The 17,834-nt window shown below is 32.8% G+C and overlaps 1 protein-coding gene across 1 annotated transcript; it reads left to right on the top strand.

Annotated features, from left to right (window-relative positions):
* The first annotated feature begins 1,694 nt into the window (after positions 1-1,694).
* LOC128191845 (translation factor Guf1, mitochondrial-like) lies at positions 1,695-17,693 on the top strand. The gene is made up of 18 exons (XM_052864168.1): positions 1,695-1,931; positions 2,293-2,344; positions 2,874-2,982; positions 3,680-3,828; positions 6,963-7,043; positions 7,420-7,581; positions 7,694-7,758; positions 8,076-8,188; positions 8,322-8,412; positions 8,795-8,924; positions 9,384-9,493; positions 9,604-9,731; positions 10,830-10,900; positions 11,049-11,150; positions 11,471-11,604; positions 11,797-11,842; positions 16,053-16,265; positions 16,895-17,693. The coding sequence occupies exons 1-18, from the start codon at positions 1,825-1,827 to the stop codon at positions 17,021-17,023; spliced, it is 1,992 nt and encodes a 663-aa protein (XP_052720128.1). The 5' UTR covers positions 1,695-1,824; the 3' UTR covers positions 17,024-17,693.
* Positions 17,694-17,834: the final 141 nt, after the last annotated feature.

Genomic DNA, 17,834 nt, shown 5'->3' with positions numbered 1-17,834 from the left:
TTGACCATTTTATGAGAGAGAAAAACTGATTTTAGTGATTTTTTCACTAAAATCAATGTATAGAATGGGCGCTTTAAAAAGCTTATAAAAATGTAATTTGATAGGGAAATCATATCTTAAAAACATATTCTGAAATCCAAGTATCATGTCATAAGTTCACATTAGTAAATAAAATCAAACATTAATGCTATTGTTTTTAAAATGCTAAAACCAATTCATTAATCTGCAGCAATTCTGAATTGCGAAACATGTGATATTTTCCTACGCCAATATTACGCCAAAAATATAGTCCTTGTTAGATTCTAAACATTGAATATTTTTTCTATGCCAAGTCGTATGATAATAAAAAAGAAAGAAAAATATGCTATTTCAATTTCCTTTCATCTTGATTTAATTAACAATTAATCAAATTTACGTTTGACAAAGACTCCTTCCTTAACAAAAGATATTTGTTTGAACCCGATTTAAAAAAAAATCTTGTTTATTCAAATATAATTATGTTAATAGTGTTGTTATTGTGAACTGATACTTATACTTCTTAAAAAGTTTATTCTTCGTAAAAAATGTCGAGATCACTACAATTTGTAGCAACATTTAAAAAAATAACGGACTGCCTAAATGAATTTAAACTTTTAGGCTTCCACGTCTTTTGCAACTTTATAAGTATTTCTTTGTAAATTTCTCTAATTTCTTAATAACTTTTTTCTCAATATTTCTAAGGATTAGTCTAGCCCCCCCCCCCCCTCCCACTTTCAATTTGCTTCCGACGCCAGTGATATAGATAATAATAGATAGAATGTTCTATCGTTAAAATGACAGATGTCCTACGGACCCTGTTTAACCTGTGACCTGAGCGTAGCCTGGTCACGGTAAGATTATTCTTTCTAAGATAATTATAGAGACTGAAAGGGAATTTTAGGGGGAACATGACACTGATCACTTAAATGAGCAAAATTCAAACTTTTTCTCAACAACTGGTTGTAGAGAGGACACCAATGAACCCCCCTCCAATTTTTTAGATTTTTAAATCTTCAAAATAAGTCTGTAGCTGCGCAGTTCGACAGCTGTTTTGAGTGATTAAAAAGGCATTGTCAGTCCTGTTCTTGTATGTATAGTTTTCAAACAAAATGACATGTAGGACTTCGTATTTATTGCTTTTATATCTTTTTGCAACATTTTTGGCCAGTTTTTGGCAGAAACAAGCCAGTTCAAGAAATGTTTACATTCTTATCCTCAAATGTACAAGATGACCGCACATCCCCCTTATAAAAAACAGTTAAACTTTTATATATACATGTACTATAAAAATAGTATACGTTTACATTCAAGTTCATATCAATTATTTATTCATGTTAAATTACTCAAAATATTTTCATACCTTAAGGAGGCTGGGTGGTCAACAAATTAACCATCTGATCTTACTTAAATTTTTAGATAGCAAGATTTGTTTAGTTATAATTAAACTGTAAAGAAAAAATCTACTAAATAATTTATATTAACAATTTGAATATTTTGCTAAGTCTCCATACAGAGCTCTTCTTTCTATTAGATTGATATACAGTAGTTTAAAAATGATCACGACCATCCAGCCCTCTTAGAAAGCAAATGATATGGAATGAATCCGTGCCTAAATGAATGGGGGACTAATGAATTCGTAACCGCTCTCTTGTGTTTAGTTTCGCTTTTGGTTTACTTTGAGTAACGTGCATAACTGTATTCAGTATTATGAGTATCTTATTCTTATGTAATCAAATTCATTTCTGTAACAGAAACTGAATGATTATCCATAAAATGAACATGTGTTAAAAGATAGAATATTCGAATATGTATAAAAATTTCTCAAAGATTTTCAAAACATCAAAAACTCTGCGTAATGCGAACGTTAATCCGAATTTCCTCGTGTCCCAGTCAAAAATTGTCGTCTCAAAACAGTAAGTCAGATTTAAAGTTCATACCTGATTAATGACCTTTAAAATATATGTTTTAATCTCTCTCTCTCTCTCTCTCTCTCTCTCTCTCTCTCTCTCTCTCTCTCTCTCTCTCTCTCTCTCTCTCTCTCTCTGAGCTCTGAGAGACAGGTGTCTGTATCTGTAATATTCTGTATTATGATACGTTGCAGAACCCAAGATTGTATTTTATGTTAGTAGTGACAGCGTCGGCTAGGGTGCTCTAAATGCCCTTACTGACGTGGTATGCACAACTTATTACTTGTCTTCTAGCAGCAGGTTTAAGTGTATTGTTTGTTATTACTAAATAAACTACTATTACTCTAAAGGTGTTTATATCTTTTAGGTCAACATGGAGTAGAAGGCAATTTTACAGCACAAATACTAAGAAAAAAGAGGTAAGATATAACGCAGGTAATTATATATCTATAATATTAACATAAGCCTGCTCAGTTTGCCAAAAAAGTGCATTTCATGTGTAAAGTTCATTTTATAAAAAATATATAATTTAGGAGCTGCATATGTTAAAGTTATATTAACATAAAGTTTTTCATTAATATTTAAACTGTTTTAACCTGTTAAATATAGATGACTTTGACTAAAGACTGGCCAAAGAACAATTCTCACCAACACACAGTTTAATGTGTTGATTTAGTGATGTAACAATGCACAGGCAAGAAATGGCCTTAGGCCAGCAGTGATGGTGATCGATTTATTCATAAATTAAGATAGATTTAAAATGTTTCAACAGATATGTATGGTTATTTTTAATCTTTTCATTCATAGTGGCATATAGCAAATGATATTTTACAAATTCTCAATGGACAGTTTGTTACATGCATTTACAGTTCGACTCCTAAGAGAGATCCACTCCTTTCTTATTTCATTGTCTTACAGAGATCTGTGTATCACATTTTATTGTTACAGAACATAGACTTAACAGAATTTAGTCCTGAAAGAATTAGAAATTTTTGTATCATTGCTCATGTTGATCATGGAAAGAGCACCCTGGCAGATCGAATGCTGGAAATTACAGGTAAAATTCATCAATTTGTTTACATGAATGTTTTAACTTCCCTGTGCAATAATTCCATTTTTACCCAGGTCTATAGTGTCAATTGCTTGTTTTTTTTAATATTTCCTGGACCAACAAGTTCCATTTAATATATTTATGTATTGACACATTTAGACATGAATGGACTTTTTTCTGATGCGAAAAAAAACATCAAGTAAAAAACTTTCAATTTTTATCCTCATTGAACTACAAATTTAACTGACTGTAGTTATAAATCAGTTGGTATATTCACTGTATACATAAACTATGTGTAGACCATTCAGAATATACAATTTACATGTGTATATATGGAACAACCTGCTAAATGCTAAACTTTTATAATAAACTGGAGGATTGTGATAACTATAGACCTTTTCTGATAGAGCTTGTTATACATTTAGTTTATTTCATTATCACCCAGTGTAATTTTGTTTTCATAGAACAACATAAGCTGTATTTTTTTTTATATTTGTCAAAAATCATCTTCGTGTACTTTTAGACTTTCAAAAAATCCATCTACAATGTACATGTATGTGGTTTTAGAGGGTTTTTTAGTATGATAATCTGTTAGAAAAATCCTAAATGTTTTAAGCATTGTTGTGATGGAGAAAAATTATATTGGGCCATCATAAATCACTGGAGACTGTACGTTTTGTTCTACATTTTATGATACAAACAGGTGTTATACCTGAGAACCAGAAGAACGAGCAGGTGTTGGACAAACTCCAGGTAGAGAGGGAGAGAGGCATCACGGTGAAGGCCCAGTCAGCCAGTCTGTTCTACAGTGTGGATGGTGTGACTTATCTCCTTAATCTCGTGGATACTCCGGTCAGTGCTTGTAAATCAGTACCTCAGATAACATCATGTACCTATATCAGTTGTTTAGAATATTTGATGGAATTTTTACCACTTTCAAGTACATCTAAAATCATCATTTAATGAAAGTTCAGTACTAGTACTTTTAGGTTAAATGTTTTTAACAATTCTGTATGACCCATCATGTTATATTCCTGTGGACTACACTTTTTAGCTCACCGAGACAAAGTCAGGGGGAGCTTATGCTATACCCTCGGCGTCGGCGTCGGCGTCGGCGTCGGCGTCCGGACCTGGTTAAAGTTTTTGTTGCAGGTCCTGTATCTAAGCTATTACTTGTCCTATCTTCACCAAACTTGCATGGATGATGCATCTGAACCTACTTATGGACTTGAAAGACTTGGATGCTGAATCTGAGTCCTAAATTTCAGATGCTGGAGGAGGTTAAGGTTGTTAGACCAGGTTAAAGTTTTTGTTGCAGGTGCCCTTTGATAGCAATATCTAAGTTACTGCAGGTCCGTACTTCACCAAACTTGCATGGATGGTGTGTCTTATGATACTGATGCACCAGACAGGCTTGAGTGCTGAATCTGAGCTATAGGTTTCGGATGCTGGAGGAGGTTAAGGTTTTTGGAGCAGGTTAAAGTTTTTGTTGCAGGTGCCCTTTGATAGCAATATCTAAGTTACTGCTGGTCCATACTTCACCAAACTTGCATTGTTGGTGTGTCTTATGATACTGATGCACCAGGCAGGCTTGGATGCTGAATCTGAGCTATAGGTTACAGATGCTGAAGGAGGTCAAGGTTTTTAGAGCTGGTTAAAGTTTTTGTTGCAGGTGCCCTCTGATGATTATATCTTAGTTACTACTTGTCCTAACTTCACCAGACTTCCATGAATGGTGCGTCTTATGATACTGATGCACCAGACAGGCTTGAATGATGAATCTGAGCCATAGGTTTCGGATGCTGGAGGAGGTTAAGGTTTTTAGAGCTGGTGAAGTTTTTGAAACAGGTGCCCTCTGATGATTATATCTTAGTTATTATTTGTCCTAACTACACCAGACTTCTATGGATGGTGCGTCTTATGATACTGATGCACCTGACGGGCTTGAATGCTGAGTCTGAGCCATAGGTTTCAGATGCTGGATATGGTTAAGTTTTTTGGAACAGGTCACATGTTTAATAGATAATAGTACTATTTCAAACTTGCATAGTTGATTAAACTGTAATATGAATGAATCACAGAGGAAGCTTAAGATGCAGAGCTTGATCTCCATTATCAAGGATGCTAAAAAATATATCTTAGTTATTACAGGTCCTAACTTCACCAAACTTGAATGGATGGTGTGTCTTATGATACAGATGCATCTGACAGGCATGGATGTTGAATCTGAGCCATAGGTTGCGGATGCTGGAGCAGGTTAAGGTTTTAATTGCTAGTGCCCTCTGATGATAATATCTTAGTTATTACTGGTCTGAACTTCACCAAACTTGCATGGAGATGCGTCTTATGTATACTGATGCACCTGACAGGCTTGAATGCTGAATCTGAGCCATAGGTTTCGGATGCTGGATGAGGTTTAGTTTTTTTGGAACAGGTCGCATGTTTTATAGATGATAGCTTGCATAGTTGATTTTACTATATTATAAATGAAACGCAGAGGTTACTTCAGATGCAGAGCCTGATCTCCATTATCAAGGATGCTAAGGAAATCTCCTACCTCACTCAAACCTGCTCGATAGATAGATGTGTTTGTTGTTAAATGATATAACATGATTCCTATGATATAGTATTGTATGGTATGAAACAATATTGTTTAATATGATACAATATAATATCATATGTAATATGATAAAAAGTTATATGATACGATATAATATTGTATCAATTTTTTGATATTTAATGTTATGATATTGTAACATGATATCGTTATGTAAAGTATTGTATATTATGATACAATATTGTATAATATTATATTGTATTATTAATCTATTATTTTATCACATGATACTATTGCATAAGATATTGCAAAATATAATATTGTATCCTATGTTACAATATTGTATATTCTATAATATTGTATCATACGATATTGTATGATATGATATAAGTTTCTGTAATGTAGAATTATATCACATGAAATTGTATAATATGATACTGTAATATTATATAATATCGTATCATACAATATATTGTATAATATGATATTGGTTTATTATATGATATATTATCACATCACATGAAATTGTATTGTATGATATTGTAAAATATATTATTGTATCATGATACAATATGTATAATATAATGTTGTATTATATATTTTACTTTATCACATAATATTGTATCATTTGATATGATACAATGTTGTATCAAATCCTATTGTATCATATGATACAATATCATATTATGTTTCAAAAATGATACAGTATCATACAATATCATACTATATTATACAATATAATATCATATGTTTCAATGTTATGATGTATAATGTAATATGATATTATAATATAATACTATATTGTTTTATATATTATGATATTGTATTATGTGATCAAATACAATAATGTATAACACAATACAATGTCATATCATACGTTACAATATCATATCTCATCATTGTTTATTATGGTATTTTATTGTATTGTATGATATATGTTGTAAATATGAAAGGATGCAATATTTCATTTTATATTATTGTATTGATTAACATATGAACATATGATTATCATACAATTTTTTAACAGATGATATATGATATTGTGTCAAAACAGAATCCATGAATATCCAAGATCATAAAGTATGATTTTCATTTAATATGATAAAGGTGGTCTCATAAAGGTGAAGTCTCATAAGGGTGATATCTCGTCTCGGTGAGCTTTGTAATCTGTGATTACCTATGTTTCAATTATATTCTTATTTATAATCAATGAAATTACATGTAGGTTTAAAAGATTTATAGGTGAAATAGTTCGTTGAAAATATCGTGATGGCCAATCCATGGATTACAACTTTCAAGTGCATACATCGTTTGCAATCTGATAAAAAAAAATTACATTTATTACTTTTCAAAGAATGGGTTGAAATCAATGTGGTATTCTTCATCCTAACAATAAAATTTATTTGACATACATGTTCGTTTATAACAGGGCCATGTAGATTTTAGCTACGAGGTTTCTCGCTCTCTGTCAGCATGCCAAGGAGTCATCTTATTAGTGGACGCCAATCAGGTACTCTCACAATTAATCTGTATGTCATTGTATTCCTCTGTAATACTCTGTAATATATCAAGATGCTTGTATGTTAAGAATCTGCATTTATGATATGGGACCTGATAGTGAATGGTTGTCAATGATTAGTTTAAATGAACTTGCAAAGCCTTATATAAAAGATAGAAATTGATATTGGAAGACTTTAATAGATAGTTACTACCTGGGGTTCATTTGGAATATGTTTTGAAAATAATTTGCAGCATTTGACGATCTGTTTTATAATGTAATAAATATGTAGTCAGATTTACTTTTAAATGTACATTTACATCATTCTTTTGTACATTGTATGTATAATGCATTGATGTAGAGTTTAATGGAACAATTATATTTTTAGGGTGTACAAGCACAAACAGTGGCCAACATGTACCTGGCAATAGAAGCTGGGCTAGAAATCATTCCTGTGTTAAACAAAATTGACTTAAAGGGAGCTAACCCAGCTCTGGTCTCAGAACAAATACAGAATCTGTACCCTGTGAGTGATGAGGAAATTCTAAAGGTATGGAAGGATTAACTACAAATTGTAGCTTCTGGGATTTTTTTTTTTTATTAAAAGCTGCTAAAAGATAATCATACATGTACATTGTTACTTTGTATTTATATTTTTGTAGATTTCTGCAAAACTAGGTACAGGTGTAAGTGATGTTTTGAAAGCTGTAGTCAAGAGGATACCCCCGTAAGTGTTGGTTTTATTTGAACCTTGGACCGTGTTTTACAAAAGAACTTACAACAAAATCCTAAAAATTTTCTTCTAAAGGAATAATCTTTAACGAAAAAAATTATATTAAACCATTTAATTACAATTCTTCAATTTCAATTGCTATTATATTTCACAGCCAATAAAATAAAACATTGATTAATTTGTAATTAAAAGCATTCAACGATTTGGTCGTAAGTTCTTTTGTAAGATGCGGCCTTGTATGCTATTAACACAATAAATGAAATAATGAAAGACAAATTGAGGATGGTTTACATCAGGTTATTCTATTTCAGACCCCCATCAGATCCAATGAAACCCCTCAAAGCGTTGGTGTATGACTCCTGGTTTGATAAGTTTAAGGGAATTATATGCAATATAGCTGTCCAGGATGGAGTTTTACTGAAAGGTGAAAATAATTTAACACTCTCATCAATTTGAAGATATGTCACTACATTGTTCCCTAGTTCCTATATACCCTTGGTAGTTTTAGACACTTAATAAACAGTTTATGATATATATTTAATTGTGAATGGTTTCAGGTGAAAAGGTAACTTTCCATCATGCTCAGAAACATTTTGACATACAGGAAATAGGAATTCTTCATCCAGAGCAAACTCCTACCAACATATTGTAAGTCTTGTGTATTTGTGTCACAGGGGCCAAGCCCGTTTTAACATTAATTTCAATGTAACCATCTTTATTTATAGTTGCATTGAAATTAATGTTAAAACGGGCTTGGCCCCTGTGATTGGTTGTATTTGCAAATAAGGATTGGTGTACTATCATACTGTTATCGATCAAGCTTAAACTGTATGAATTGATTGAAAAAAATCATGTATTAATTTAACATGACTTTTTAAATTATCATTCAGTTAACATGAAAAGCCAAGTTTAATGTGTTGGGCTTTTGTAATCCTACAGAAAAATCTGTTTTAAAGTCATTGCTTACCCACTGACCACTCTTTCACTCCTTCTGTTATGAAATGTGAATTGTACATACACATGTATACAGGTTATCGGGGCAGGTGGGCTATGTGACAGCAAATGTCAAGAGCAGCACGGGAACACTGGTCGGGGACACAATGTATCACAAGTCTGAACCAGTGGAGCCTCTTCCTGGATTCCGTCCCGCCAAAGCTATGGTAGGTCAATGTCAGCTCTGTATCTGGCTTGTCATTGGACAAATGACTTTGACTGGTACATGTAGGTCAACTGATAAGCAGCCATCTTTTATCAACTTTGCAAGACAAAGATTGTCTTTATTGCATAGCCATTATGATGGTAGTCCTATCTGAACATGCCTTTTGCTTCCAAAAGAATGGAAGAATTAAAGTTATGATATTAATGCGAACAGTTTTGGACAAAGTTTGACAATCTTAACTATTTTGTTAAAGATAAAATGTATAAAAGATGAGTTATCCAAGAGAGAGTTATGTCTTTTAATAGTGCAAAATTATACATTGAAGTTATTTAGTTTTATTGTTTGCTTGCTCAAAGGTCTTTTTTAAAATTGATTGATTTTTACAAAGTATAACATAATGAAAGTGAGGAATGAAACCTTTGTGGAATGTTGATTTTAATAGAGATGAATTTGCTCACAGGTTTTTGCTGGGATTTATCCCATAGATCAATCACAGTATGCCAAGCTACGAGAATCCATCACCAAACTTACATTTAATGATTCCAGTGTCACTGTGACCCAAGATTCTAGGTAAACTACAATTTAATGATCTGTTCTCCAAATGTTAACTTATTTTGCTTGTATTTGTAGGGTAAAGAATTGTATGTTTTTAACGTTCTGACCTGTGTTTTGTTTGATAGTGCTGCCCTTGGTCCTGGGTGGTGTATCGGGTTTCTTGGACTTCTACACATGGATGTCTTTAAGCAGAGACTTGAACAAGAATTTGATGCTAATGTAATAATAACAGCTCCTAACATACCATATAAAGGTTAGTGCAAAAACCTCTCATGTACATGAATCATATATGAATATAGAACATTAAAATCTTCCACTTCTAATAAAACTGTGGTAAGAATTGAACCCTCATATACATGTACTGTATAAAGGTAAGAGTAGGCACCTGCATCTGCCACATACAGTTTAAAGGTAATAGTTATCTAGTTTCTCTTATACACTTGTACAATAACATTATAAGAGTATACACATTTAGATATATATATATATTAAGGAAAGACTTTACACCTTGATATCATATTAACTGAAACCATATAAAGGTAACAGAGTAAACTAACACCTTTTACCGTTTGGATGAAAGTAATAAACACCTCTCAGTAGCATATTAAGGTAAGATTTGACAACTACTGTATAACATTTAAGTTATAGGTGGGAGTTAATAGGAACACCTCTTACATATTAACATATAAATCATAGGTTAAAGTTATTGGTAAAATCTCTTAAGGTGGTATGGGACACCTGCCGATATTAATGTGGATAAAAATATTCGAACTTATGACTAAAAGATTTGTAAATAACACTCTAACCCATTGAGCTACGCTTTTAGGGTACGATTATGGAAAAGAAAACATTTACAAAAATTACTGTATACAAGGAAATATTCGTCCCTGTTTTATTTTCGCCCCTTTCGCCCTCGTTGTCAGTTGGCGAATTTAAGACTGGGTGAATTCTATGTTGCAAATAATATTTCTGTTAACACAACTGCATCTGGGCGAATTCAAGACGGGGTGAAAAAGCTTGCAATTGTGAAAGGGCAAAAATTACGTAAAATTGGGCGAAAGTAACCCTGTATACAGTATACTTGATAACTTAACGGTAAGTTTGATTGTAAGTACGTCACAGAATGGAGGTGTCACTGTCCCATATACTACCATGTACATGCAAGAGTTACACTTTTCATATCATAATATACATATGAAAGAATCAGAACCTCTAACATACAATATGATGGTATGATTAAGGAATAAAACTGCATACATGTATTCCTGGAAAGTTTATTTTTATGAAAGATAAAGTCAACTTCAAACAAATTGATAACGTGTAGTAAAAGTTCTTTATTTCTTTTTTCCAGTTAAGATTTTTGGTGCTAAAAATATAAAGCAGTACAAAGGAGAAGAAATAACAATACTGAATCCTTCAAAGGTATACTTCTGATTGATCTCATTAATGTGTTTATCTATGATTTATGCTCATACATGTACAGATATACACAGGATGTTTAAATGTAAGATACGTTTAATACATACCTTAATGAAAGCATATCTGTCTCTATTTTTTTTACAATGTTTAGCTTCCTGTCCAAAATATTATCTCCCATTATTATGAACCGATGGTCCGAGCCACTCTAATTTATCCTGACCTCTACATAGGAGAAATTCAAGCTCTTATTACGGTAAGACAACATGCAAATTCATGTATCAACATTTTGGAGGCAGATGTTCTATGAATTGTAAGTCTCAAACCTCTTAAAATATTTAAATATTTAGAATTCAGATGTGGGTTTTTTTTCAAATTGACAATAACACAATTTACCTATCAATATGTTTGCTTGAATTTCCAGTGATTAGGCTTATTTCTTATTTTGAGTAATGGTACATTTTGAAATAAAAAATACTTTTAAAATAAAAAAACAACCCTGAAAAAAAGGGTTTTTTCATACAAAAAAAGTCAAGCTTTTGTGATATATCATTTCACTATATTATGTTTGAACAGGAGAGACGGGGCAACACAGAGAATCAGACTTATCTAGACAACTCTCGTGTAATCCACAAAGTTATCTTTCCTCTCAACGAGATTCTTATCGACTTCTTTGATGCTTTAAAGTCAGTAACAAAAGGATACGCCAGGTACAATTCAGTTGAATGCAGGTGGACTTTGTCATACAACACTTACATGAAAAATTGTGAAGTATTTGTAAATTTGTTAGGCATTATGAATTTTTGTCTCTCAAAGTTAAGTTTTTATCTAATGATATACCTACAAGCTTTAAAACAGGTGTTCTGCTGTTTATAGTCAAAGAAATTAATCTTCTTTTACAGTTTTGATTATGAAGATCATGGATATGAAGAAACAAGTTTAAGCAAGGTAATTCTTGATCTGTTAAAGTATGGTATACATTAAAGCAAACTAATGATTACAAACCTATCTGTGAGTCATATTTAACAACAATGATTTAACAGGATTAAATAACTGATTGCTTTTCAAAAATCATTTATAAGGTCATTAGTTAAAACTTTTCACCTACTCTTCTCAAAATTTGAAAGCTGTACATTCCTATTTGTATTGCATGACAATTGACTTTCTTAAACCATGATAATGAATAGAAATGGTGGTAAATAGCAATGTATAGGTTAAAAACAGGAACTAAAATAAAGAGCGGACTTAAAGAAACTCATGAAATAAAGTCCTAAAACTTCACAAAACTTCAAGGTTACTTGAGAATTGGATCCCTTGTTTTATCTAAAAAGTTAGGGCTTTATTCTTTTAAATCACTTCGTTGTGTCCTGAGGTGGAACACCAAGAGATGATTACCTCGGTTTTATTCTTTTTATAAAATTTTAAAACTTTTTTTTATTAGTTTCATTATCCAAATCTTTTTGGAGTTTAAATTTTCAGAATATCAATACCAGTGACAATATGCTAAATCACGCAAGTTAAAATATTGTACTTACATTTTCAAAAAGACAATACAGCTACCTGGGTAAGAACCAGTAGCTGCACATGTAATCACATAGTAAGATATTTAGCCCAATTCTTATGTCGTTAACAACTATGCAATAAATACATTTTAAACAAGTAGAAATAGTTTTATAATTGTTCTGTTATTATTTATTTCAAAAACATAAACTGCATAGTCCTGATACTAGTAATCAAAATAGGGTATTTTCAAAGTAAAAAAATTATGAAATTTTTAAGATGTTGCTAAACACAACTTTAATTACCGGTATTCTTTTTAGCTCACCTGAGCTGAAAGCTCAAGTGAGCTTTTCTGATCACCTTTTGTCCGTCGTCCGTCTGTCCGTCTGTCCGTCTGTCCGTCCGTCCGTCTGTCCGTCTGTCCGTCTGTAAACTTTTTACATTTTAAACTTCTTCTCTAAAACCGCTTATCCAATTTCAACCAAATTTGGCACAAAGCATCCTTATGGGAGGGCGAATATAAATTGCAGAAATAAAAGTCCGATCTGTATTCAAAGCGGAGAAAACCTTGAAATTGTAGAAAAAGGGGGGTGCATTTTTAAAAATCTTCTTCTCAAGAACTACCGAGGCAAATTCAACGTAGTTCAGCATAAATTATCCTTATGGGAAGGAAAATATAAATTGCAAAAATTAAGTGGTAATTCTGTTTCAAATCTGAGTTATTACGAAAATAATAATAAAGGAAAGGCGTGTTTCAATCAGTTTAATAGGTTCGGGTTCGGCATACAATTAAATGGGTAGACAAGACTTGGCCTGGGTAAAACAAAATATTAGCAGTTATTAATCTGCCAATCTCATTAAAATTTCAGGATATTTGATGGACTAGTATATTTGTATTCGCTGTAAATATTGCTGCAAAATAATGCGGCATTGGAATTGACGATTGCCGATCTGCCCCGGCTTTTATTTTGCCACGGCCCGGGTTTGCATACCCATTTTACCAAGACTCGTATTCCATAGTTCTTTGTTTAAAGCAGCCATGACATTATACGAAAAAGGTTCGATCTGACTATGATGAATTTGCTTGTTGTGCAACAGTTCGCGTATGAAGGGAAATTTTGAAACATGCAAAATATATTGGTGCCGATTTTGTGAAATAAATTGAGGCTAGATATTTCAATGCGTTGACAGTTTTCACACATGACGTTGGTGCTAGCTTGTTCTAATTTTCGTTTCGTTTTCATTATTTATGCTTTGTTACCTGGAAACTATCGTCTGTATTTCGTGATTTTTACGTATTAAATCAAAGAGAATTCGTTAAATCAAACAGTTAACTGTTTACCTGCGCAAATTAAGCAAAATCTGATGTAGGGGTATGTGCCTACTGAAATACAATTCATTCTATCGGTAATTCGGCATTATCTTTTGCGTAATGGCAGATTAATGCAATAGGTTTTGTTGAGATGCTCGGCATTTTCTCGAGTTTATTCAGTTTAAATAGAGTTTGATATCGCTGACGGAAATATGTAGGTATATACATGTAATATATATATGAATAATTTCGAAAAAATAAATTGTGTTCTTTATTTGTTATACATGTAGTGCATGTTTCTTGTGTTTAATTGTTTACAGTTTCTATTTACTAACCATATTTGAGTGTTAAGCTTCGAATTATAAGCAAGATACAAAGATTTGCTCACAATTCTATGTTTGTACACATATCTTAAAAACTAAAGATTAAAAAAGTAAAAAATTTGTCAATATTTATTAAGAAAATTTTCAAAGTCTGTTCTTCCAGAAACCAACGTATTGTAAACTTAACCTTTTTAGCTCACCTGAGGGTGGGGCCACAATGGGGGGTCGAAGTTTAACAAATGAATATATAGAGTAAATCTTTAAAAATCTTCTTCTCAGAAACTAATCAGCCAGGAAAGCTAAAACTTGTGTGAAAGCATCATCAGGTAATGTAGATTCAAATTTGTAAAAAATCATGACCCCCGGGGGTAGGGTGGGGCCACAATGGGAGATTGAAGTTTAACATAGGAATATATAGAGTAAATCTTTAAAAATCTTCTTCTCAGAAACTAATCGGCCATGAAAGCTGAAACTTGTGTGGAAGCATCCTCAGGTAGTGTAGATTCAAAGTTGTGAAAATAATAACCCCTGGGGGTAGGGTGGGGCCACAATGGGGGTCGAATTTTAACATATGATTATATAGAGTAAATCTTTAAAAATCTTCTTCTCAGAAACTAATTAGCAAGGAAAGCTGAAACTTGTGTAGAAGCATCCTCAGGTAGTGTAAATTCAAATTTGTGAAAATCATAACCCTGGGGGTAGGTTTGGGCCACAATGGGAGGTCGATGTTTTACATAGGAATAAACAGAGTTAATCTTTAAAAATCTTCTTCTCAGAAACTAATCAGTCAGGAAAGCTGAAACTTGTGTGAAAGCATCCTCAGGTAGTGTAGATTCAAAGTTGTGAAAATCATGATCCCCAGGGGTAGGGTGGGGCCACAATGGGGGTCAAAGTTTAACAAAGGAATATATAGGGTAAATCTTTAAAAATCTTCTCAGAAACTAATCAGCCAGATGATTCTTTATAATTGTTAAGACTTTGGCCCCAGGACAATTCTTTGGCCTCACGAGAAGGTTCAGAGGTTGATGTACGTTTATATCCCATATATAAACTATTGTTAAGGATCTTTTTGAGAACTGCAATACTCAACATATGATATGACTATAAAATCATCCTGTTAGAAAAGGGACTAATGATTATAAACATAAGAATATCCAGGGGAAAATGGATTTTATTTATACAGGATCTACATGTATTATTGTACATTGTCCAGATAGTTTGTATTATGACTCCATTAAGCTGATTTTACCATACCTATTGTTCCTCAGGTGAGCGATGTGGCCCATGGGCCTCTTGTTAGTTACTATGAAAAAAATTACCAATGCAATGATCTTTCTAATTATACCGAACGCAAAAAGTTGCGAGGGGAATAATGTTTTTGACCCGTCCATCGACCATTGATTCAGTCAGTGTGTAAGTCAGTCAGTCCGCACGTCCGTCTTGTCTTTTGTAAGCGCAATCCTCTTAAACCACAGCTCAAAATTCTATGATACTTTGTAGGTATTGAGGACACAATCTGTAGATGTCCATATTACCAGGGTTCCTTCATTTTGGGGGGAATTTTGGCTTTTTTGAAGTTAGAGTTTTGGCCTAATATTCAATAAATTAATGAACAGTTTGTAAGCAAAATACCTCTTAATCAATCTGCTGCACGGAATTTCGTAAAACTATGTAGATATTCTGGACATAATGTATGAATGCGCATATTACCAGTTACATTAACCATTTTACCGCTTCATCCATCAATCGTCCACCAGTATTTCTAATGTAGCGGTATTGTCCAGGCATTATCTGCAGATGTTGCCATTTTGTTACTTGCTGAATACCAGTAAATGATGTTAGCACTGGCTACAATTCATATATTTGATTTATTGTAAGACCAGCGAAAGTCAGGTCAAGAGTATTAAGGAAAGAGTAGCATAATTGGGGTTTGTAGATATAAACATTTTGGTCTGCGGTCGTTTTATATCATAGGCCGATCAATTCAACTACGAAGGATAATTTTTTTTAAACGACATTTTAGGTTAGTTTTACCATTAATGATGCGGAAGTGGAGGAAATGACATTACTCTGTCATACGTCTAAAGCAGAGACTCTCTGTCGGAAAATCTGCGCGCGTCTCCAAGAGGCAGTGCCTAGGCAACAGTTCAGAGTTCAGATCAAAGGTCAAGTCAACCAGAAGCACGTCTGCACGGAAATCGTCAAACCCTTCAGGAAGGATGTCACCCAGAAACTGGTAATTTAGTATTCATGCATTCACTCCTCTTAAAAAAAAAATGTTAATTTGGAATTCATAGGACATTGGTTGAATGTAGACTAAGCCTATAGATCTCCCGATATAAGGTTTGATGTAATTTTCCTTAGAAACTATAAATGACGGTATCTTTTGAAGAATATACAATAATTTTGTTCCTTTTATTATTAAAATTTGTTTAGATTTCCTAACAAGAATAATAAGTATGTATGAACAAGGATTACGTAATGATAGAGATCCAGTTCATCCAGTAGAAATCAACACAACAACATTTTTCCGACTATGATGTACAGAATGTGTCTATGTAATCAATGCATTATGATATTTCGCTTTAGGCCAGCTTCAATTTTAACTTCACGTGTGAAATAGATAACAAGACGTCCACTGAAACGTTTTTAATGTAACTAAGCACAAATGGAGAACTTTAATTTTGCGCATTTGAATTTCATATAGATTGTAGATTTCCACCTTATTGCTTAAAACAAAACTGAACGAGCGTCGTATTTTAAAAACAAAAACACTCCTTTTTATAGGAAGTATATTTATACAATGAAAGGTTTTATCTTTTAGTTACATGTAACTCATTATATCTACATTTTTTGTGATTTTAGTATGGGGGAGATGTGACACGGAGAAACAAGCTGCTAGCGAAGCAGGTGGAGGGCAAAAAGAAGCTCCGAAGTCTGGGAAATATACAAGTGCCAAAAGATGTATTTATTAAAGTCCTTACACAGAAATAAACAATGTACATACTATAAATGCTGAGTTGTTTTGGTTATCATTTGTGTAATCAGAGACCTCTTTCTGTGACATACTTGGTTCCATTCTTTCATAAATATTGGGTTGTATTGGCTTTTGACCCATATTTTATCGTTTCTGTACATTCCGCGATATGACAGGGTTTTTTTTTAATTTTCAGTAAAATGATCAGAAAAAAAGAATGAAGGAATATGAAAAAAAAACGGTCGGAAAAATATCAAAATGTGCATATTTTAAAGCAATTTAAGAACATTTGGTTGTTATTTTCAAGACATATCTGTATGTTTTGATAAGTTATTTCGAGCCAGTTGGTCATACATTAACTTTCTTTCCCATGCACTATAAACAGCAAATAATCACGAAGTGAATTCTTCAATTTCAAAACATTATAAACTTTATCAGCTCCAACAAAATCTCCATCCGTTAGGAGGATCTGGTAGATAAAGAATTCAGTCCATCTTTACGTGTGTGAGGAGTGATTTCCATAGCCACTGGTAGACTGCAATGAGCAGGGCTTTTTTAGCAGTCCTCAGGGTAAAGGAGAAAGAGATTCCTATTCGACAAAGAAATGAGGGTATTTTTTATGCTTAAAAACATTCCAGAATAATGTGGGCGATATTTATACATAACTAGTGCATATCATCCGGATTGTGATATGCATGCACTGCGATGCAGGAAATTACAAGCTTAATTTAAGCTGATTGGGTAATCTTTTAATCTGAACATTCAAATCACGTAATGATGATTTTATTTTAACTGCCGGTAAGATAAAAAAAAATCCCTTCACAAAAA

The sequence above is a fragment of the Crassostrea angulata genome, chromosome 7, assembly GCF_025612915.1.
Source record: "Crassostrea angulata isolate pt1a10 chromosome 7, ASM2561291v2, whole genome shotgun sequence".
Lineage (NCBI taxonomy): Eukaryota > Metazoa > Mollusca > Bivalvia > Ostreida > Ostreidae > Magallana > Magallana angulata.
The sequence above is the reverse complement of the archived record's forward strand: the minus strand, read 5'-3'. Positions and strand labels throughout refer to the sequence as shown.

Coding starts and splice junctions, on each gene's coding strand:
- LOC128191845 (XM_052864168.1), top strand. CDS start 1,825: ATGTATAAAAATTTCTCAAAGATTTTCAAAACATCAAAAACTCTGCGT. Junction 1,932..2,292: donor AAAATTGTCGTCTCAAAACA/GTAAGTCAGATT, acceptor TATATCTTTTAG/GTCAACATGGAGTAGAAGGC. Junction 11,605..11,796: donor GTAACAAAAGGATACGCCAG/GTACAATTCAGT, acceptor CTTCTTTTACAG/TTTTGATTATGAAGATCATG.